Genomic DNA, 25,177 nt, shown 5'->3' on the forward strand with positions numbered 1-25,177 from the left:
CTTATTTCTCTTATATATAAGCCTACAGTGGTGTGAAAAATTATTTGCCCCCTTCCTGATTTCTTATTCTTTTGCATGTTTGTCACACAAAATGTTTCTGATCATCAAACACATTTAACCATTAGTCAAATATAACACAAGTAAACACAAAATGCAGTTTTTAAATGATGGTTTTTATTATTTAGGGAGAAAAAAAAATCCAAACCTACATGGCCCTGTATGAGAAAGTAATTGCCCCCTGAACCTAATAACTGGTTGGGCCACCCTTAGCAGCAATAACTGCAATCAAGCGTTTGCGATAACTTGCAATGAGTCTTTTACAGCGCCCTGGAGGAATTTTGGCCCACTCATCTTTGCTCAGAATTGCTGTAATTCAGCTTTATTTGAGGGTTTTCTAGCGTGAACCGCCTTTTTAAGGTCATGCCATAACATCTCAATTGGATTCAGGTCAGGACTTTGACTAGGCCACTCCAAAGTCTTCATTTAGTTTTTCTTCAGCCATTCAGAGGTGGATTTGCTGGTGTGTTTTGGGTCATTGTCCTGTTGCAGCACCCAAGATCGCTTCAGCTTGAGTTGACGAACAGATGGCCGGACATTCTCCTTCAGGACTTTTTGGTAGACAGTAGAATTCATGGTTCCATCTATCACAGCAAGCCTTCCAGGTCCTGAAGCAGCAAAACAACCCCAGACCATCACACTACCACCACCATATTTTACTGTTGGTATGATGTTCTTTTTCTGAAATGCTGTGTTCCTTTTACGCCAGATGTAACGGGACATTTGCCTTCCAAAAAGTTCAACTTTTGTCTCATCAGTCCACAAGGTATTTTCCCAAAAGTCTTGGCAATCATTAAAATGTTTCTTAGCAAAATTGAGACAAGACCTAATGTTCTTTTTGCTTAACAGTGGTTTGCGTCTTGGAAATCTGCCATGCAGGCCGTTTTGGCCCAGTCTCTTTCTTATGGTGGAGTCGTGAACACTGACCTTAATTGAGGCAAGTGAGGCCTGCAGTTCTTCAGACGTTGTCCTGGGGTCTTTTGTGACCTCTCGGATGAGTCGTCTCTGCGCTCTTGGGGTAATTTTGGTCGGCTGGCCACTCCTGGGAAGGTTCACCACTGTTCCATGTTTTTGCCATTTGTGGATAATGGCTCTCACTGTGGTTCGCTGGAGTCCCAAAGCTTTAGAAATGGCTTTATAACCTTTACCAGACTGATAGATCTCAATTACTTCTGTTCTCATTTGTTCCTGAATTTCTTTGGATCTTGGCATGATGTCTAGCTTTTGAGGTGCTTTTGGTCTACTTCTCTGTGTCAGGCAGCTCCTATTTAAGTGATTTCTTGATTGAAACAGGTGTGGCAGTAATCAGGCCTGGGGGTGGCTACGAAAATTGAACTCAGGTGTGATACACCACAGTTCGGTTATTTTTAACAAGGGGACAATTACTTTTTCACACAGGGCCATGTAGGTTTGGATTTTTTTTCTCCCTAAATAATAAAAACCATCATTTTAAAACTGCATTTTGTGTTTACTTGTGTTATATTTGACTAATGGTTAAATGTGTTTGATGATCAGAAACATTTTGTGTGACAAACATGCAAAAGAATAAGAAATCAGGAAGGGGGCAAATAGTTTTTCACACCACTGTATATTCATTAAAAAATATAATCGCAGAATATGTTCAAGTTAATGTAAAAACGATGGGAAAATTGACTTTTTTTAAGGTTTTTTGACAGGTTAATTTTTGTTTTGTGATGTAGTAATAAATTTTTACATGCAGAATTATTGACAACAAATAAAAAATCGATTAAAATCAATTATATATAAGACAGGGTAGGCCCGCGAGGAAAACAGGCACGCGCCATCTCCGCTCATCCGCACCATGTGGTGAGGGACCATTACTTCATCAATATAAACCCTTTCTTTCTCAGTCATAGGTTTACGGGTTTATTTTAAAAGGTATAAATTTAATAGAAGAATTTGTGAAGAAATTATGAAAGTGAATACAATAAAAAAGTATGAAAATCAAAATCCTCACAAAAAAAATTGCTTTAACCTAACTAAATTATTTTAAAAAGATAAATACTGTAAATGGCAAATTATAAACGCTTAGTGGAAACTCGAAAATATCAAAACAAAACTTGCACTCTTCAGAAAAATGAAAGTATTTTTAATTTACTTTAAAGAAATTTATTTTAGAAACAAGAAGAGTGAATGGGTCTAAAAAACGATGAGAAATTTCGTGCTTGGACCACAAAATTTTTAAAACCATTTCTTAGCAAGCACCTATGGGCCAAGGGTAACCTACATTCCAAATTTCAAGTCCTCATGGTTCGGGAGATTTCGTGATGAGTGAGTCAGTGGTATTTATTTGGCTTTTATATATATATAAATTAAAGTCCCACATCGAAAAATTTTGGAGAGCTATATGAACAAAAGGCCCTTTGTAAAATAGTTCCTTGCATATCTTGCAGTGTAAAAAGAAAGCAGAACAAAAGCAGAGACCAGCAGTAATATTCTAGTACAAAATTAATAAATTCTTGCAAACCACCACAAAAAATGTAACCTTCATACCTTTCTTCAAAAAAGACAATTTACATTTTTTTTTTTCTAATTTTACACGATGTAAGACAGCACTAGCACAGTGAGTTATTAAGGCCTGGTTAGGATTCCTCCAGTTGAGCAAAATAAGTCAATGCATAAGCAGTGAAGTGCAGGGAATTAAAGTGGATTTATTGTTAGATTATCTTAAACCATCGTGCTATCGTGTTAATGTATTTAAGACATAATATTGGGACATGTGAGCAGCAACTATACTTCAGCAGGTCCAGTGAGTCTCCCAAGGTAATGGTGTTTAAACATTAGGTGTTAATACAAACCGGATTCCAAAAAAGTTGGGACACTAAACAAATTGTGAATAAAAACTGAATGCAATGATGTGGAGATGGCAAATGTCAATATTTAATTTGTAATAGAACGTAGATGACAGATCAAACGTTTAATCCGAGTAAATGTATCATTTTAAAGGAAAAATATGTTGATTCAAAATTTTACGGTGTCAACAAAACCCAAAAAAGTTGGGACAAGTAGCAATAAGAGACTGGAAAAAGTAAATTTGAGCATAACGAAGAGCTGGAAGACCAATAAACACTAATTAGGTCAATTGGCAACATGATTGGGTATAAAAAGAGCTTCTCAGAGTGGCAGTGTCTCTCAGAAGCCAAGATGGGTAGAGGATCACCAATTCCCACAATGTTGCACAGAAAGATAGTGGAGCAATATCAGAAAGGTGTTACCCAGCGAAAAATTGCAAAGACTTTGCATCTATCATCATCAACTCTGCATAACATCATCCGAAGATTCAGAGAATCTGGAACAATCTCTGTGCGTAAGGGTCAAGGCCGTAAAACCATACTGGATGCCCGTGATCTCCGGGCCCTTAAACGACACTGCACCACAAACAGGAATGCTACTGTAAAGGAAATCACAGAATGGGCTCAGGAATACTTCCAGAAACCATTGTCAGTGAACACAATCCACCGTGCCATCCGCCGTTGCCAGCTGAAACTCTACAGTGCAAAGAAGAAGCAATTTCTAAGCAAGATCCACAAGCTCAGGCGTTGTCACTGGGCCAGGGATCATTTAAAATGGACTGTGGCAAAATGGAAGACTGTTCTGTGGTCAGACGAGTCACAATTCGAAGTTCTTTTTGGAAATCTGGGACGCCATGTCATCCGGACCAAAGAGGACAAGGACAACCCAAGTTGTTATCAACGCTCAGTTCAGAAGCCTGCTTCTCTGATGGTATGGGGTTGCATGAGTGCGTGTGGCATGGGCAGCTTGCATGACTGGAAAGGCACCATCAATGCAGAAAAATATATTCAGGTTCTAGAACAACATATGCCCCCATCCAGACATCATCTCTTTCAGGGAAGACCCTACATTTTTCAACAAGATAATGCCAGACCACATTCTGCATCAATCACAACATCATGGCTGCGTAGGAGAAGGATCCGGGTACTGAAATGGCCAGTCTGCAGTCCAGATCTTTCACCTAAAGAGAACATTTGGCGCATCATAAAGAGGAAGGTGCGACAAAGAAGGCCCAAGACGATTGAACAGTTAGAGGCCTGTATTAGACAAGAATGGGAGAGCATTCCTATTCCTAAACTTGAGAAACTGGTCTCCTCGGTCCCCAGACGTCTGTTGAGTGTTGTAAGAAGAAGGGGAGATGCCACACAGTGGTGAAAATGGCCTTGTCCCAACATTTTTGGGATTTGTTGACACCATGAAATTCTGAATCAACATATTTTTCCCTTAAAATGATACATTTTCTCAGTTTAAACTTTTGTTCCGTGATTTATGTTCTATTCTGAATAAAATATTAGAAGTTGGCACCTCCACATCATTGCATTCAGTTTTTATTCACGATTTGTATAGTGTCCCAACTTTTTTGGAATCTGGTTTGTACATGAAAAGAAAGAGTGTAATGGCACAAGGTTAAGAAAGGGCTTGACGAAAACTGTTAAAAATATATTTATTTAAATGATTTATTTGTATTTGAAAATCTAGCTTAAACTATTCAATAAATCTTTATTTTTATAATTCAAAGATCAGAGCTCAGAGGAGTTTCATTTATTTATTGATCAGCTCATAAAGTATATACAAACACTCAGATGAACTCTGACACTCCGGCTATTTGTTTTGGTTACACTTGGTACTCCACGTACAGCACACCAAACTACAGAAAAAGTAAACAGTAAGAATAACGAAAAAAATGTATCATTTATAATTATCATTTTATTTGTGCTAGGACATTCAAACTGTTGGGACTACTCAGCCTAAGATTGCGGCATTATGCCTGGAAAATAAAGTGAAGAATCGTTACAGTAATATATTGCCATGTAAGTATACAAATAACTGTTTCCTGGTTACAGTATAACTAAAAAGTCTCTCTATTTCCTGCATGTTGCAGTGTTTGCCTGTATTGCAGTTTTACACCATGATGATATCTTGTTTAAATTGTACACTTATTGAAGTAACCCTTCACTTTAAGGAGAAATAAATGCATTGCTATCATATGTGATTTCTGTTGCTCTCATTTTCCTTCAGTGAGGCTGTACTATGTGACATCTGTATATGCCGTTCTCACATCTAAGTCTAGATCAGACCAGATATCTCCAGAAAATAAAACCCTTACAAATGCAACAGGCTCACTAATAAAATGTTTTAAATGGAGCTGCTTACGTCATAAAAGAGTCAATAATCACATTTTTGTTTATTAGATACTTTTATAAGAATGAGGTATATTCAAATACAACAATTATAACATAATATAATGTATTAATTGAGTGCATAAATATGTTTGCTAGTATCATTTTACAGTATCATTTAATTAAAGATCAATACCACATACAGTATGCATGTTCAGGCTAAAATTGCTTCCACATAAAAATTACACTCATTGATGTCCTATTATTAATTTGGTGATTGTGGGGGGGAATAAAGCTAATTGTAGTTGTATTTCCTAAACAAAACTTTTTTAAATATGTACTCAGTTTTGAAGTCTCAAGTTAAAACTGGTGCCTGCAATAAACCATAATGATGGCAAGTCATTTTAATGGTTGACTGATAAGTTATGGTTGTTCTGACTGACAGAACTGCAGTTGTTTTTAATTAGAGGTTTAATCAAAAGATGGATTGTAAATAATAACTAAAAAAAGTCAAAACTGGCAAGACAAAATTTAGTAAACACAGCCCCAGACGTGAAAAAAATAAATAGTAATAGTTTCAGAAAACTAAACAGTGAATAAAGCCTTAGTCAAAATGTTAGACGTAAAACTCGGTTGAGGGACAGATGAGAGTTCAAAACCAGAGCTCCTTATTTTAAATACTTAAAGAATAACGCTTGGTAATTAGTTAGTATCCACAAATCAGGTTCTGATCTTTTTACCGTTGCAGTAATGACATCACGCATTACACACTCCTGGTCGTCCTACAAAATGATGGTGTCTTGAGAGAATGTGATCAGTTTTTATTAACATTAAAAAAATGCATTGAATTTAAAATCTAATGTGACGACCAGATTCCTTGATAGAATTCCCAAAACAAACATTCAATTATATTTAGAGTCCAAAAAGAAACTGAAAAAATCTAAAATAAATGCCAGATCATGTCAATAGTGCCTGTGAAATATTGAATTATTATAGTCTGCAGATAATATGGCCATGAGGTTGTTTTAGTGTAATGTCCAGTAAATAATGAACATGTGTGTATGTGCAGAGCCACACTTTGTGAGCCCCATTTCTCTGACTCTCATTTCTAGACAAGCTAAGTAACTTTCTGTTTTTCTTGCCTAAAATTATTACTTTTTATGCCACAAAGATCAATTCTTGTACCTGGAGCAGTTGGGCAGCTGAGTATGTGTGACAGAGGTCTGCATATGCCTCTAATGTGACTGTTGTTGGCGTTTTGGTCATTTCTATTGTAGATCTGTTTTGCTGTCAGAAGTGGCAGTCAGACAAGAGAAAGAGGAAAATATACAACATTATACACACCGAAGTAATCAGCTCTCTCAAGGGTAGATTTGACATAATTAATTTATGAGTAATCAAGGCTGTGCAGAATCTCTCTCATTTACAGTAAGATAGTTGATTTTGATATCTCACCAATGTGTACAGAACACTGTATTGGACACGTAGTATCCCAACAAAAATGGACCTTTGTTGATAAATTTCCTTCATGAATAACTGCACTAAATTTCAACAATTAGTCCACTGGGAGCCAAGTTGTGTCAAGTGGACAGACAGATATGACAATAACAGTAGGAGATTTTTGCACTTTATGTACAAGCACCTGAAAATAGTCTGTTATTTGTAAAGCATTGTAACAAAATAGCATTAAACAGCTGCTACATCTTTTCAAAAATACTGTATTTTTCCCTTTTTAGAATAAGCCCAATAAGCAATGTACTGGAAAGTTGTGTAAAATGTATAATTTTGTAGTATCTGCAACAAATAAATACAAATAAAGAAAAAACAAACACTTAATAATGCAATCCAAACAATCTAACTCTGAAAAGCAAAGTTTTATAAACTTCCACTAAGCCCTGATTTAGTCATAATTACTGGCTTTTAGACAAAAATCTGCAAGATCACATTATTATAACCAACAAAAAAATTATTTAAGGAACAGTACATAAAATACATCATAGGGTGCACATATCATATTTTGTGAAGCAGTAAATGCATTTATCACTAGTAACAGTACACCCTGCCTACATAAAGTACAGTTTATGTTGTGTCATGTATGTTTACTGTACAGTAATGTCTTGACCTCTGAGAACTTGAGACAGCTGGGATTATAAGGTCTTAGCTGGACAAGAGCTGGCCGTGTGCTCCAAGACACCATGCACATTTCAGGAGCTGAAAGGTTTGGGAGTTGTAATCCATGGAGGTAATTGTTTTAAATTGGGGCAGGAATGAAAAGACTCGTCTCTTTTAATTAAAGGAAAACACTGTAGAAAGGAAAAAAGTCAAAAAGACGGATATATGTGCTGATACTGTAACTGCAACAATAGGTGCAGCTGTACGAGTGAATTGGTAGAAATCAGCAGCGCTTGTTTGTTTTGGTCTTCTTTCTGTCTTAAATAAATAGGCAACTGGCTGAACTTCACTGCCCTTTGATTAAAGTGTCCTATTTCCGTTACCCCAATTTGGCAGCTTATTACAATACTAATTCATTATTTGATAAACATATATTGGGAAAAGGATGTTAAAGATAGAGCTGCCAGGTAAGAGGAGAAGAGGAAGGCCTAAGAGAAGGTTTATGGATGTGGTGAGAGAAGACATGCAGGTGATTGGTGTGACAGAACAAGATGACGAGGACAGAAAGATACGGAAGAAGATGATCTGCTGTGGCAACACCTAACGGGAGCAGCCGAAAGAAGAAGAAGAAGAAGAATTGTATAAGATTAGTAAATATATTTTCTTTTATAACACATTTTTGGTGTTTTGGATTTTACTTTCAGATGATGAGTCTCGTGTCAAGCTATCAGTTGGCCATGAAGGTGACCCGAATGACGACTACATCAATGCCAGCTACCTACCAGTAAGTAATAGTGAAATAGTAAAGTGTGGAGACTTTAATAGACTGCTTGACTGTATTTGCTTATGCCAGTTAATAAAAAAATAATTTAGTGTTCTTAAATATTAGAACATTAGAACAATCTAGACGAGAACAGGCCATTCAGCCCAACACAACTCGCCAGTCCTATCCACTTGTTTCCTCCAAGAAAACATCAAGTCGAGTTTTGAAAGTCCCTAACGTCTTACTGTCTACCACACTACTTGGTAGCTTATTCCAAGTGTCTATCGTTCTTTGTGTAAAGAAAAACTTCCTAATGTTTGTGCGAAATTTACCCTTAACAAGTTTCCAACTGTGTCCCCGTGTTCTTGATGAACTCATTTTAAAATACAAGTCTCGATCCACTGTACTAATTCCCTTCATAATTTTAAACACTTCAATCATGTAACCTCTTAATCTTCTTTTGCTTAAACTGTAAAGGCTCAGCTCTTTTAATCTTTCCTCATAATTCAACCCCTGTAGTCCTGGAATCAGCCTAGTCGCTCTTCTCTGGACCTTTTCTAGTGCTGCTGTGTCCTTTTTGTAGCCTGGAGACCAAAACTGCACACAGTACTCAAGATGAGGCCTCACCAGTGCATTATAAAGGTTGAGCAGAACCTCCTTGGACTTGTACTCCACAGATCGTGCTATATAACCTAACATTCTGTTAGCCTTCTTAATGGCTTCTGAACACTGTTGGGAAGTTGATAGCTTGGAGTCCACTATGACTCCTAAATCCTTCTCATAAGGTGTACTCTCGATTTTCCGACCGCCCATTGTGTATTCAAACCTAATATTTTTACTTCCTATGTGTAATACTTTACATTTACTGACATTAAATTTCATCTGCCACAAATCTGCCCAAGCCTGTATGCTATCCAAGTCCTTCTGTAATGATATAACGGATTCCAAATTATCTGCTAATCCACCTATCTTGGTATCATCTGTAAACTTAACCAGCTTGTTACTTATATTCCTATCTAAATCATTTATATATATTAAAAATAGCAGCGGCCCTAGCACTGACCCCTGTGGAACACCACTCTTAACATCGGCCAGTCCTGATGAGGTTCCTCGCACCATCACCCTCTGCTTCCTGTGTTTCAGCCAATTCTGCACCCATCTAAAAACATCACCCTGAACTCCCACTTCTTTTAACTTGATGCCCAACCTCTCATGTGGCACCTTATCAAATGCTTTCTGAAAGCCCAGATAAATAATATCATAAGCTCCACTTTGATCGTATCCTTTTGTTGCCTCCTCATAGAATTCCAACAAGTTAGTAAAACACGACCTCCCCGTTCTGAACCCATGCTGACTGGTCAGAATAACTCCTGTCCTTGCCATGTGTTGCTCAATCTTATCCTTAATAATTCCTTCCATTAATTTTCCTGTGATGCATGTTAAGCTTACTGGCCTATAGTTGCTTGGATCAGCCCTGTCACCCTTTTTATATAATGGGATGATATTTGCCATTTTCCAGTCCTTTGGAATCTCTCCAGTGCAGAGTGACTTCCTAAAAATATGTGTCATGGGTTTATATATGTACTCACTAGCCTCCTTAAGAACACAAGGATAAATATTATCTGGTCCTGGTGATCTGTTTGATTTCATCTTATTTAATCTGAGCAGCACTTCTCCCTCTACAATTTCCAAATCCCTCAGTACCTCCTTAGTAGTTGTGTTTACCTCTGAGAGGTTATCCACTTGTTCACTTGTAAACACCTCAGAAAAATGTAAGTTTAGGGCATCTGCTATTTCATTGTCTGTATCTTTTAATTCCCCTTTACTATTCCTGATGAACTTGACCTCCTCCTTAATTTTTCTTTTACTACTAAAATACTGAAAGAATCTCTTAAGGTCTTCTTTCGCCTTATCTGCTATATTCCTCTCCAACTGTCTTTTAGCCTCTCTGATATCCTTCTTAATGGTTGCCCTCATGTTCTCATATGCGCTACGATTCTCTTTGCAGTCATTAGTCTTATATGCCTTATACAGCAGTTTTTTCCTTTGCAACTTCTTTTTTAAATCTTTATTAATCCATCGTGGAGTTTTTTTTAGTTTCCTATTACTTCCAAATTTAGGTATGTATCTGTCCTGCATTACATGTAAAACATTTTTAATCCTGTTCCACAGCTCCTCGACTGTCTCCACATTTAAAAGCTTATCCCAGTCTATCCTACTTAGACTTTGTCGCATCTGCTCAAAATTAGCCCTACCAAAGTTCATCTTAACAATTTTAGTCTTTGCATCTGTACTCTTACAGTACAGTACAGTACAGTACAGTACTTTTATAATAATGAGAACAAAGTAACAAGAGTAAAAATTTAAACTAACACAAAGAATACAATATCTTATTCATGTTTGATCATAATAACACATGTACGACTCTTCTGTACCTCATATTGTTTTATTACTTTGTAATTTATTTTAGTCATTTTGGAATGCACACTTCCCATATTCTAACTGCATTTGTTAAAATTAATTAATTCATTTTTTAGCGCTTGTTTTATTTTTATTTTTTCAGGGCTATAACTCTAATAAAGAGTTCATTGGCACTCAGGGCCCCCTGCCAAACACCGTGAAGGACTTCTGGAGGATGGTCTGGGAGCAGAATGTGCACACATTGGTCATGCTGACACAGTGCAATGAAAAAGGAAGAGTAAGCGTACATTATTTTTGAATGATTTGCAGATGGGACGTTTGTATGAAATTGAACTCATTACTCTGTGCAGATTAATACTGTATGTGACTTTTGATGTTCTTATTTCATAGTTTAGTCAATTCAATCTTAAGGCATTTAAACTTAAAAGTAATGTGTGTTTATGTACTGTGCATTTAAAAAAGTCAAATATCTGGCCAATTACATTTTAATTACATATTTACCAATTTAGCCGAGTTACAGAAATTAATTAAATGACAAAGAAGAAATGTTTCGTACATTATTTCAAGAAATGGGATGGAAGAACAGAAGTACTTCCGGGCTGGAGAAAAATATAAATCTTTATCTGACCCGGAAGTGATGTGGAATAACGTGGACTGAAGGACAAGAACTATTTAAAGGACTTTGGGAAACCCAGTGAGCTGAGTCGGAGTTGGGAGGGAAAGTGACAGAGCTGCTGGGAGGAGAGGAGGATTTATATTATTGATTATTGTGATTTATTCTGTATCAGGGAGGTGGAGGTGCTTTGTGCACATTATTGAAGAAATTAAAAATTATTTCTGGTACTTTTACCTGGTTTCTGGACATGTTGTCTGTGGGTTTGGAGGAACGACAGCTCCCTCTAGTGTCACACATTACTAAATTGACCTTAGTGCAGGGGTCCTCAATCCCGGTCCTGCAGAGCCGCAGTGGCTGCAGGTTTTTGTTCTGACCTGGTTGCTTAATTAGAAAGCAATTCTTGCCAATAAAGCACTAACAAGCTATGAAATTAAATTAACTCTGCTATGTCAGGTCATTCTCATAGCCTAGATTTTCTTTCCCTTTCTATCATGCAAATGATTTGAAGGCTACAATGGACAAGTAATTCTCAGTCCTTCACTTTTTTCTCTTCATTTTTCTTCCAAGTATTTAATTAAACCCAATAGTGCAGATAAATACACACAGGTGTAAATGTAAATAAGCTAAATGGAGAAATGCTGCTCTCTCTTGTCATTTGCATGTTATTGATAATAAGGAGCAATTAAAATAGCTGTTTAAGACAAAATTAAGCAATAAGGGCTCAAAATCACTAAAGTGAAGCAGAAGTGTTACTTTAGCAATAAGTGCTTTTTATTAAGCAACTGGGTTGGAGCAAAAACCTGCAGCCACTGCGGCTCTCCAGGACCGTGATTGAGGACCCCTGCCTTATTGTAAATGTGTGTGTGTGTGTGTGTTTTAGATGGACTGGTGCCCTGTCCAAGGATTATTCCTGCCTTGCACCCAATGCTTGCTGGGATAGTCTCTGGTCTCCTCGCAACCCTGCTTAGAATAGGCAGGTTTGAAAATAGATGGATAGATGGATGGTTTGACGTCTGTGGTTAAAAGTCGTCAAGGTATTTTTTTTAATTAGGTTCTATAGTTCCAAACAAATGGATTTTAAAGTAGGACATAAAGAAAAAAGGTTCATCGTAGTCTGCTTCTCACACTATTTTACTATTGTGTTATATAGGTAAAGTGTGAAAAATACTGGCCTTCATCCAACTCCCAGACCCATGGACATATGCAAGTAGCTCTGATTTCGGAGACTCCTACTAAAGAGTGGACGATTAGAGAATTAAGTTTGGAAAATGTGAGTACTTGATTCAGTTTTTATTGTTAGAAATTCTTTATTAAATCCAACATTATAAATTAAGTACTGACATGTATTTGACCTTTTTATTACACAAACTTGTTATTTGTTGATCTCCATCTTTTTTTTCTACAGCTGGCAAATGGTAACAAGCGCAGAATAAAACATTTTCATTTTACTGCCTGGCCAGATCATGGGGTACCTGAGAACACAGACTTGCTAATTCGGTTCAGGAATCTCGTAAGAGAACATATAGACCAGTCCCAGAGAAACTCACCGACAGTAGTTCACTGCAGGTCAGTCATTACACCTTTGAGATTTAAACACTAATCAGAGGTATATACTGGAGTCACCCAGAAATGTTCTTTCTTTTTTTCATAGAAGTTGATACCTTTTATTGTCAAGATACCATTAAAGCAATTAAAAATATAGCCAAGTTATTACTAATAATTTTAATGGCTGTTTCCGCTTGAAATTACTAATTTATAATTTATTATTCACATATGGCCGTGTAGCCCCATTTTAAACTAAGAGAGTTGACCTGTAGGACACTGAAGAAACTGCTGCTGAAAATGGGGCTGCATGGCCATATGTGAATAATAAAATATAAAAATCAGTCATTTCAAGCAGTAATAGCAATTAGAAGCACTAGTAAAACCTTGAATGTATTTTTAAATCAATTTAATGGTATCTTGATAATAAAAGATATCAATTTTTATTAAAAACATGAAAATGTCTGGGTGACCCAAAATTTTTCAACAGTAGTGTAAATTCTCTATTGATTAATTTAATAACAGTTAAATAAAATATTTTTCTTCACATTACAAAATGTCTTTTCATTTAATGTACATAGCTTGTATTCAAAACTTTCCTATTTTGTGATTTTTGCACACATTTACATTTTTTAAATGAATATTCTAAAGAGTGAGAAGTCACCTGGCCATGGAATTAAACGTGAATCACTGCAGATCTGCATTTTTAATATGCTTCTGTGGTTATGAGTAAGTGAACTGTAATAATAGCTATCAGCATACAGAGATTCAATGTTTATATTCTTTTAATTGTTGAAAAGTCTTAAATAAACATCTGAAAAACCTAAAAGTGTTCAATATTCACAAATAAGGGCGTCTTTCCTTTTCCTTCTTTTGGCATCTTTAATCTTGTAGTAAAACCCGATGCTGCTCTTACTTAAATTCCTCTTGTGTCATGCAGTTTGCAAACAATAATTTGCACCGCACAGGAGTATTGTGTTGTTTTGTTATTTCATTTAATTGAGTATAATATTCACATAATACTTGAAAGCTCTTGTAATTAACCTTAGAACCTTTTCTGTGTGCATTTTACACATTCTCTACATGTTTATGTACTGCGTGTTACTGTTTCATTCCAGGTTTAAAAGATATGCATTGCACAATAGGTTGGCGGCTCTAAGTATGGATATACAGTATGTGAAAAGGCCAATTTTGTTTCATAGCTTTCTGTCCTCATTAATATTTTCGGAGCATTTTATATCATTTTGCTATTCACATTGACAGGCTGAATCTTTCACATTGGGCATGCATGGTTTGCCAGCCAAGAGTGATTTTTGTTCATGGAGCAAACACAAAATAATTCAAAGTGCACAAAGCACAAGGAGAACAAATATCACCTGCAGAAAACACTAAACCAGACTTCTTTGATTGGACAGATGATTAACAACTGCTTTAAAAGGTTTCAAATGAGTATAAATTACCTGAAGCCGTGGAAAATATTGAGTATGCATCCTGATGAAATATTCAAGTGTTTCAAGGTACAGTACAGGTTAGCTGATGCACATAAGTAGCCTGTAAAGACAAGATCACACAGTGTGGTGTCAAAAGTAAAGCTTGTGTCTTAGCACTTGACAGTCATATTTCAGTGTTTTTAAAAAGCTCCACATCCCCTGTTCACCGCTACGTGAGACCTGACGTTTTCAGATATTTAAATATTTTTGAAGAAAGTTTGGTGGTCAAAAACAAACAAACAGAAAAAAAAGAAAATGGATGGATATGGAGTATGTTATAGGAAACGTAACCTGCATCTCTGGGTTATTTGTGTCACATCATGCTGTATGATGAAGCCTGTGCCTGTAAGTTTACATAAAGATTTGGTAGTCGAGAACACTGTTTCACTTTGATTGAAGGACAAGATGAATAGAAAAGATGCATTTTCAACTTCACCTGTGTTACTGTGGACACACTGTGTTAGTGTGGGCCGGGTAGGTTCCTGTTAGTCATCCTGCCAGCATAGAGTTCACCCCCTGCCAGCCTAAGTTGGAATAATAAGGTTCAGAAACTACTGTATATGACTGACTTTTTGTAATGTTTATAACTGACGTTTTTTTCTCATTTTAGTGCTGGAGTTGGCCGCACAGGAACATTGATAGCTCTGGACCACGTCATCCATCAGATAGACCGGACTAACTCAGTAAATGTTTACAAAATAGTCTGTGACCTTCGAATGCACAGACCACTGATGGTGCAGTCTGAGGTACTGGCTTTTCTTTTTACAAATGCATCTGTAAAACAGCATGGAATTAATTTGTTTAGAGTAATATAAATTATGAAATATTTAGAAAATAAATGTATTGTTGTAATTTTACTTTTGAACCTTTTTTGCATTGGAGGTTTTTCATGAAATGACATTATTTAATAAGTATCCAGAAAGACAGTTTTGACCATAATTGTTTTTCCTGTCTGTTTTATAAATTAAACATTTAGAAAAATAAACATTCTAAAAATTCATTCAGCGAATCTTCGATGCTCCCAACCCACTTGTGTCGAATTTTATATGTAAAAAAAGTTTAATTGCCTGTGGTATTGAGCTAGGAGGATGAATAACTATAGAATTTCTTTGAAATGTTTTGTAAAAATTTCTTCTGCTTTTAAGTAGTAGCTTTTTAAGTAATAGAAGAAATTTTCTAATTTCTGTCCTGAAGACCTGACATATCCACTCAGCCATAGCCCATCCATCTTCAGTCTCCTGCATTTAACAAACGTTTATATTGTTTTTGCTATTTATAACATTCAAACAATGAGCATAGACATGCTGTCAGTTGCGTGACTCCCTAAGAGAATATTTTTAATTATGGCACTTAATTTGCATAGATGAATCTATACACGAAAAGCAGACCCCAATGAACCTAACATAAGGCTGTAGGACAGTACATATTTGCATGAGCATCAGCATATGCACATTCTTCAGTAGTAAAAAATGAATACATTATAATAACTAGGGACAGCCCTGATGGGATGAGAATCAGCACCTCCAAATCTGAGAGCATGGTCCTCAGCCGGAAAAGGGTGGAGTGCCCTCTCAGGGTTGGGGGAGAGATCCTGCCCCAAGTGGAGGAGTTCAAGTATCTCGGGGTCTTGTTCATGAGTGAGGGAAGAATGGAGCGTGAGATCGACAGGCGGATTGGTGCGGCGTCCGCAGTGATGCGGGCTCTGCATCGGTCTGTCGTGGTGAAAAAGGAGCTGAGCCGTAACGCAAAGCTCTCAATTTACCAGTCGATCTACGCTCCTACCCTCACCTATGGTTATGAGCAATGGGTAGTGACCGAAAGAACGAGATCGCGAATACAAGCGGCTGAAATGAGTTTCCTCCGCAGGGTGTCTGGGCTTTCCCTTAAAGATAGGGTGAGAAGCTCAGTCATCCGGGAGGGGCTTAGAGTAGAGCCGCTGCTCCTCCGCATCGAGAGGAGTCAGATGAGGTGGCTCGGGCATCTGATCAGGATGCCTCCTGGACGCCTCCCTGGTGAGGTGTTCCGGCACGCCCAACCGGGAGGAGGCCCCGGGGAAGACCCAGGACATGCTGGAGGGACTATGTCTCCCGGCTTGCCTGGGAACGCCTTGGGATTCTCCCGGAAGAGCTGGAAGAGGTGGCCGGGGAGAGGGAAGTCTGGGCCTTTCTGCTTAAGCTGCTGCCCCCGCGACACGACCTCGGATAAGCGGAAGAGGATGGATGGATGGATGGATGGGACAGCTCTGGCACTATTCCTGTTCGTAGATAATGGGAAGATACTTAGATGTAAAGTAAGCACAACAATGATATTTATAAGAATCCAAAGTGCAAAAGCTCCCTTGGCTACCTTATTAGAACATTAGAACAATCTCGGCAAGAACAGGCCATTCCGCCCAACAAAGCTTGGCAGTCCTTTTCCCTTAATTCTTCTAAAAAAACATCAAGTTGAGTTCAGAATGTCCGAAAAGTCTTACTGTCTACTATACTTCTTGGTAGCTTATTCCAAGCGTCTGTGGTTCTCTGTTTAGAGAAAAACTTCCTAATATTTATGCAAAATTTACCCTTAAGAAGTTTCCAACTGTGTTCCCTAGTTCTTCATGAACTCATTTTAAAAAAAGTCTCAATCCACTGTACTAATTCCCTTCATCACTTTAAACACTTCAATCATGTCACCTCTTAATCTTTTTTCATGAATTGAAAAGGCTCAGCTCTTTTAATCTTCCTTCATAATTCATCCCCTGTAGCCCTGGACTCGGCCTAGTCACTTTTTCTGTGGATATTTTCTTGCGCTGCTATGTCGTTTTTGTAGCCTGGAGATTGAAACTGCACCCAGTACTCCAGGTGAGGTCTCACCAGTGTGTTATAAAGCTTGAGCAGAACCTTCTGTGACTTGTACTCCACACATCAAGGCGCTATATAACCTGACATTCTGTTTGCCTTCTTAATGGCTTCTAAACACAATCTGTAGGTTGATAGCATAGAGTCCACTACAGCAACTAAGTCCTTCTCATAAGGTGGACTCTCGATTTACAGATCTCCCATTGTGTATTCAAACCTCACATTTTACTTCCTATGTGTAATAAGTTAGATTTACTGACATTAAACCTCATCTGACACAAATCTTCCCAAGCCTGTATTCTATCCAAGTCCCATTGTAATGATTTAATGGATTCCAAATAATCTGCCAATCCACCTTTCTTGGTATCATCTGCAAACTTAACCTGCTTGTTACTTATATTCCTGTCCAAATCTATACTAATAAAAGGCAAAGCCCTCACTGACTGACTGACTGACTCACTCATCACTAATTCTCCAACTTCCCGTGTAGGTAGAAGGCTGAAATTTGGCAGGCTCATTCCTTACAGCTTACTTACAAAAGTTAAGTAGGTTTCATTTTGAAATTCTACACGTAACGGTCATAACGGTTGACAACATCCGGCATGTTGAACTTTCTTACTTATGGCCCCATCTTCACGAAATTTGGTAGGCGGCTTCCCTGCACTAACCGAAACCAATGTACGTACTTATTTCGGTGGTATGAGGCCATTGTCAGCCGCCATATTGAACTTTCCAACGGTCTTTGTTACTTATGGGCCCATCTTCAAGAAATTTGGTACACGGGTTCTCAACGCATACTGAATCCTACTTACGTACATATATACGTCCATAGCCTGCAGCTCAGTCGCCATGTGAGGCGCTGTTGAATCCCCCATCCCAACACCTCCCACATTGTTGGCTGGCTGCCTGCCTATATAAGGCCGTCCGTCGCTCCAGTCTCTACATTCCCTTCCTTGCTTCGCCACGGGAATCACGTCTCCCTGCTGATAACTGCAGCCTTTTTATTTAATCCACAGCTTCTCCACTGTTTTATTGTTCATTTATTGCGATTATAGTTATTGTGTAGGCATTTTAGACTTACTTTACATAGTTCAGGTACCCATTTCCTTTATCATTCCAACTGTAACCCCATTGACATGTCTATCGAGGTGATCACCATCGATCAAAGAACTGTCACTTACCGAGTGGTTTCCATGCCCGGAGATGGCACCTACCTTTTCCATTCTCTTTGTTACATATTACACGGCCATATCAGGCTCACTCTTGATATCCGGAGGAACATTCGGTCTTATGTATTGAATGACTGGGACAGGTTCAAGTTGTGGACTGATGACGGTACAGGAGATAATTATACTACACAGGAGCACTAGAAGAGTGAAATGCTAAAGCTCTTCACCTATGCATCTGCATGGGAGTTGATGGCTGCCGGTAAATTGTTCGGTTGTCGCTTTCAAGTGTCCCGAAATGGCCAAATATTATACACCTTTTGACAACCGCCAATGCCTCTTAAACATCTTAGATTGACAGGTGACAATTTCAGTAGTGGACACTTTGATGTTTATGAATGTTTAAACTCTCAAAAGCTGGATGTGAAGTTATCGATGAAACTGGTTGTATACTTACAACGCTTGACAGATGCCGAATGTCTCTTCAACACAAGTCCTACAAATACTGTCGTAATTGAAACAAACCATGAAACTCAAACCGATTATGACAGCAGCAATCCAAGCTGTGAGATTTGAAACAATATTACTTTTCACGTGGCCAACTGTACGTTGCATGCTCAAGAGTAAGCTCAGCGCAAAGCTTGGTCATATTACAACCGGAGAGCTGAACTGACAATGTGGTATACAAAGAGATTCTTAACAAATAATTATTGGTATATTTTCCCTCAGTTTAAAAAGGTTTAATTTTCTTCTTAATAAAAATTTTAAGGCAGTATTTCGCCGCTGCAAAGCGCGGGTATTTTGCTAGTCATTTATATATATTAAAAATACCAGCGGCCCTAGCACTGCCCCCTGCTGGTCACCGCTCTTAACATCACCCAATTCTGATGAGGTTCCTCACACCATCGCCCTCTGCTTCCTTTGTCTGAGCCAATTCTGCACACATCTAAAAACATCACCCTGAACTCCCACTTCTATTAGGTTGATGTCCAACCTCTCGTGTGGCACTTCATCAAATGCTTTCTGAAAGTCAAGATAAATAATACCTCTTCCACTTTGATCATATTTTTGTGTTGCTTCCTCATAGAATTTCAGTATGTTAGTAAAACATCATGTCCCTCTTCTGAACCCATGCTGACTGTTCAGTAAACTGCTGTCCTTGCCATGTGTTGATCAATCTTATCCTTAGTAATAGCCCAAAATCACACAGGAAGTGCCGCAATGGGCTTTACTGTAACAGGCCCTGCCTTTTGACAGCCCCCCAGCCTTGACTCTCTAAGAAGACAAGGAAAAATTCCCAATAAAAACCTTGTAGAGAAAAATGGAAGAAACCTCGGGAAAGGCAGTTCAAAGAGAGACCCCTTTCCAGGTAGGTTGGGCATGCAGTGGGTGTCAAAAGTAGGAGGTCAATACAATACAATACACAGAACAGAACAATTCCTTAATACAGCATAATAATAAAAATTTTAGAAGTACGGTTTAACAGTAGATGATATGACATAATTAGGTTTGGATATTTTTAGACTCCTGGAGACCTCATCAATCTAGCTGCCTCCCCATTTGGCCATGCCATGGCTGAAACGTTGCTCCGATGAAAGGACCCCTAAGGACCCTTATCTACTTCTTCACTTGTGAAGACCTCAGAAAAATTTAGATCATCTGTTATTTCACTCTCAGTATTTTTTAATTCTCTTTTACTATTCCTGATGCACTTTACCTCCTCCTTAACTGTTCTTTTACTACAAAAATACTGATGGAATCTCCTAGGGTCGTCTTTTGATTTATCTGCTATATTCCTCTCCAACTCTCTTTTAGCCTCCCCGATATCCTTCTTAATAGTTGCCCTCATGTTCTCATACGCCCTACAATTCACATTGGACTCATTACTCTTATGCTTTTTTCCTTTGCAGCTTCCTTTTTAACTCTTTCTCAACTCACTGTGTTTTTTTTTTTAATTTCCTATTAATTCCAAAATTAGGTATGTACCTGTTCTGTATTATATGTAAAATATTTTTAAGCCTGTTGCACTGCTCCTCGACTGTCTCCAAACTTAAAAGCTTTTCCCAGTCTATCCTCCTTAGACATTGCCACATTTGCTGAAAGTTATTCTACCAAAGTTAAACTTAACAGTTTTAGTCTTGTCATGCACTCTCTTACAAAACACGGAGAATTGTATTATGTTACGGTCATTTGATCCTAGTGGTTCAATCACCTCTATATCCTTAATTCTATCCCCCTTAGTACTAAATACAGACAGGCTTTACCCCGTGTTGGTGCTTTAACATGCTGTGTTAAAAACAGTCACTGATTACTTCTAAAAAACTCTTGTGCTCCGCTATCTGCAAAGTTATCCCAATTAATATTTGGATAGTTAAAGTCCCTCATGACTATAATATCCCCCTGTAAACTTGCCTTTTTAATGTTGCTTAAAGGATGTGCATTGAAATTACAGTCTGCATTGTCTTGTCTATAACACACTCCTCAAATAAGTCCTCTTTCTCTAATGCTTTCCAGGAGGAGCCACATGTCCTCACTAAGATGGGGCTGATCGTCAAACAGAAGAGGACTTAAGTTTAAATTCTGTTTGACATAAACAGCAACCTCAGCTTTTTGGTTCTGTCTATCCTTGTTAAAAACTGTGTATCCCTGTATGTTATACTCATCCCCATCATTTTATTTAGCTAGGTCTCCATTGTTGCAATAATATCATAATTATGCTCCTCTACATACAACTCACTTGTTTTATTTTTGATATTTTCTAGCATTAAGGAAAGCTATTTTACTTTTATTTTTGCATTTAAACTTTGGGTTAGAATTTACATTACTGTGCATTTTTATTTTTACACTACTGTTTGTTCCTCCATGTACAGTTCTTAACCTGGCCTGTCCTAAACTCCCTGACCCCTATTTTCCTAGTTTAAACAATCCTTAGCTAACCCGCTCATATGCCTCCTCAATACATTGGTGCGCCTCTAGTTCAGATGTCCCATCTGTTCCAAAATACGTCCCAATGCCCCACTAAACTCATACACTTCTATCTTGCACCAGGATTTGAGTCACGTGTTAAGCCTTCTAGTCTCCTCAGTCATACGTGGACTGGTGGGTGGCACAGGCAGAACTTCAGAGAAGTCTACCTTGTTAGTTCTGCTCCTCAGCCTGGCACCTAACTCTTTAACTTTGGTCACAGAACTGACAGACTACCCTTATTTTTCTCATTTGTTCCAATATGGAGAATTACAACTGGATTACTTAAAGTGAAAACATATTCAAACCTGCTTATCTGATCATAAATTCTACACTGTACGATTGTGGGATTGCGCATGACTGGCTCGGTGATGGATAAGCACCCAGTCCAGAGCCATAGCTAATACTTGTTGGATTGGATAAAGTGGCCATGAGAACATTGTGCTCTGGTAAAATATGCCACTTGTCACTTTCCTGCTAACCTGAATTTGATAATCAGCTTAGACAATAGATGGATCATTTGACTTTAACTCATTTAACATTGTTAACAAATATTAGTTATTGCTGCACACGGAGAATGGTGCTGTTCATGATGGTGTTTACTGTATAAGATATAACTATAAACGCACTCGCTTAGCTTACCTAGTATATATTTTAAATCTTGTATAGGATGCACTTTCTTTATTGAAATATTTGGAAGAGTTTTCCTAAAGATTAAAACAGTAGAAACAATACATCAGCACCCTAAAATGTGTTTACACTCAATGATCATTAGAACGTTTGTGACAAAAACAGACATTTGACCCCAACAAAGCTCATCTGTCCTAGTTAGCTGTTTCCTCCAAAATGTCATCTTGTTCACTTTTATAAGACAAATGAAGTCCTACTGTGTGCCATACTGTTTGATAATGTATTCCGTGTTTATTTTTGTACTGTTATAGCGATGATATTTTAGCTGATATCAGAGACTTGTGAAATCATCACCTACAAAGATATTTTTAACAATAAAGGATAAACCTTAATGTCTGCTGCTTGAGTACATTTGGCATCAGCACACCATGTATATTCGACAAATGACAAACCTTCATTGTAGTGCACTGAAGCAACAGCCTAGCTAGTGACGGGACAGCAGTTTCTTACTCCGTCTGTGTGCTGCGAATGTACAGCTAGCTGTTGACTTTTACTGATATGCCACTAAAAAGCTCGATGTTAAGAAGAGCTTATCTTGTTTTTTAACACTTTTGTGATTTTGATTTAGTGTCTGTTAAGTCTGCTATTCCGCATTCTCTTATTTTTTTAAATGTCTGTTTTTTAGATGTTGTCCAAAATGTATATTTCTGAAAGTACACTTCAAACTTTGTTGTTTCTGTTGATTAACTTTGGCCGAAGTCTAACACAAAGAGATCATGGTCACTCGGTTCCTAGTGCTTCTATGTCCCCTACTGCAGTGCTTACCACTCTGGAGGTCATCGTAAGTAAGGGCCCTTATGGTAGCTCTCCACTTCCAGAAAAAGACTTAGGGAGTCAAAATGACTGTATGGTGCACTTATTTAAAAAAAAACAAAAAAAAAAAAACAACTCAAATATGAAATGTAAACACAGAAGAACACAAAGTAGGAAATCAAGCAGCATAGAAACAAAGCTCCTGTCTCTCAGATCTCCGTCTTCCTGGTGTGATGGATGATCATCTTGTCTGCCTCTTCATTACTGTGAAAACCAAGACCACACTGGAGACACATGTAAGACACTGCAAGATGACAATGTAAGTTTAATGATATTGTTATTGTTTATTTACAGAACCAGTATATATTCCTGAATGACTGCATCATGAACGTCATCCGATCAAAACAAAATTCAAATCAGTTTTATAAGAACAATGCAGCAGAGGCAATCTATGAGAACATTACACCAGCAAGAGTTTGAGCAACGAGCTACGAATATTTGTGAACAAGAGCCTGCCGTCATTTGATCTAAATAAAAACAAAGTGAAAATGGTATATACAGTTATTGTGTATTTTAGTTCACTGTACAAGTTCAAAAGAATTCAGCTGTGGACACCAAAGGAACGATAAACAGATTAATAATTTGATAAACCAGTCATTGAGGCAGATTTTATATTTAATCAATAAATGATTAACATATTTTTCTTACAAATAATATTAAATATGTGGGTGATGAATAACTACATGTGATTATCAGGAAAAGTAAGTTCATATTTTATCTCACAGTACAATGAAATCCTTAATTATGTGTCTACTACAGACTTGTGACAGTAGAACAAACAAAAAGACAAAATACAACAAAACTCACAGAATGCCAGTGTTTGTGTAGATATCGTAAATACAAGAGTAAAACATGTCTGTCAGTACAAATAGCTGGTGGGCAACATTATGACCCGCGAATGTCTGGTTCTGGACAGGGGAGGGAGAAAAGTCACTGGGCACCTTCTTCACTGAGGATGTTCATGCATGTTGATAAAGTAACCTCAAAAGAATTAAGAGACACCAGGACTTGTTAAGGCTGGCAACCATTGGCTTAAAAACATGCTGACAGTGACGTAAACTTCACATTTAGTGAGTCATCTGTTTAATGAAACTGGGTCTTTACCATTAAAATGGATATCCTTATGTGAACTATCAGCAAAAATAAAAAATTGCAGTGCACATTATGTAAGTGAGCTGCTTAAAATAGCATTAAGTGAGCCACTAATGTGTCTGTTATGAAATGTACATACAGTTAGTCTTAGAACTAAATATGAAGGTCTCAGGTCAGCTGTACATGATGTGTCTTGAGATGGCTCATTGAAAGAAAAACAAGCAAGAAATTAGGCCTCGGAACAAAGGCCTGGCCAAATCCAAAGCACTGACCTGACCCTGCTGTAACCTTAAGTAGCTCGCTGTAACTGCCAGGGCACAGCAATGATAGGAAAACATTTAAAATTATACATCACATGGGTTTGAGAAAGTTATAAAAAAAAATAAGTATTTATTCATTAGTTTAAAACTACAGCGTACTGTATAGAATAGTGTTTTTATTTATTATATGCTGCTTTCTAATCTGCAGTAACACAGTGTGTTATCCTTTTTAATATAGTTTAGTGCAATGATGAGAAGAAGACCCCACTACTCCAATCTCCCCTCTATCAGCAAACTGTGCCCTAGCAGCGTAAATAGATAGATAAGGAAAGGCGCTATATGATCGATAGATAGATAGATAGATAGATAGATAGATAGATAGATAGATAGATAGATAGATAGATAGATAGTGCTTGACTTGACCCCAAGGGGATACAAGCTCTCTCCTCACAGGATGCATGCTGGTAAAGATGGACGTGGAGACGTGGAGGGGATGATCTTGCAGTCCAAACCACACCTGACACTTTTGATTAAAAACAAAAAGCCCTGCAATATGTCGTAGTATCACAATACTTGTGTTAACACAGAAGTAAATGACTGATATGTAACTGCAAGTGAAACAGGACAGATTTTTCTATTTTAAACAAGCGGTTTTGACAATTCTGATTTTTCAAATGCTGCTAAGTTACATTTTTTATACTTAAATGATTGTGCAATATTTTCTAGATAAATTTATAAGGCAACTCATAAAGAAAATGTGCTGTTTCTGTTTTGGTGATGTGTATTTATAGTAATATTTTTGTGAGTAGATTTTATTTTCAGCAAATGAAATGCACGATTGATTGTTAAGAGGTTAACTACACAAATGGATCCTGTCTTTTATATTGAAATTATACTGATGATACATAAATAAATGTACAAGATGCAGATAAAATGATCATGTTTAATTTCTGATGTTGGTTTTTATACTTGAAATGTAAGCTATATATCAAATATACTGTACCTTAATGTCAGTACAATAGAAGTATATTTAAACACGCGTCTTACTTACAAACTTACCTATCTTACAACACCTTAGGTAGCTGATTAATAACTCAATGACAGAAAAATACAAAGAAGTCAGCAGGCTACAGATAGACTGGTTAGTGAGGAGGACACTGCTGAGCTCCACTGGTCGACCTTCACATACTGGAGCACAATG

General features: G+C 37.5%; 1 protein-coding gene across 16 annotated transcripts in view; it reads left to right on the forward strand.

Annotated features, from left to right (window-relative positions):
* Positions 1 to 24,920, forward strand: part of LOC120515605 (receptor-type tyrosine-protein phosphatase eta-like) — a 210,608-nt gene extending 185,688 nt beyond the window's left edge. For all 16 annotated transcript variants that reach the window (XM_039736809.1, XM_039736788.1, XM_039736831.1 and 13 more), the window contains 7 exons: positions 4,811 to 4,901; positions 8,027 to 8,106; positions 10,649 to 10,783; positions 12,273 to 12,392; positions 12,528 to 12,688; positions 14,765 to 14,900; positions 22,919 to 24,920. In XM_039736809.1, the coding sequence (XP_039592743.1) occupies positions 4,811 to 4,901; positions 8,027 to 8,106; positions 10,649 to 10,783; positions 12,273 to 12,392; positions 12,528 to 12,688; positions 14,765 to 14,900; positions 22,919 to 23,044 (849 nt within the window). In that variant the 3' untranslated portion in view covers positions 23,045 to 24,920. The remainder of the gene's footprint in view (positions 1 to 4,810; positions 4,902 to 8,026; positions 8,107 to 10,648; positions 10,784 to 12,272; positions 12,393 to 12,527; positions 12,689 to 14,764; positions 14,901 to 22,918) is intronic.
* Positions 24,921 to 25,177: the final 257 nt, after the last annotated feature.

The sequence above is a fragment of the Polypterus senegalus genome, chromosome 1 (genome assembly GCF_016835505.1).
Source record: "Polypterus senegalus isolate Bchr_013 chromosome 1, ASM1683550v1, whole genome shotgun sequence".
In the NCBI taxonomy this organism is placed as follows: Eukaryota; Metazoa; Chordata; class Cladistia; order Polypteriformes; family Polypteridae; genus Polypterus; species Polypterus senegalus.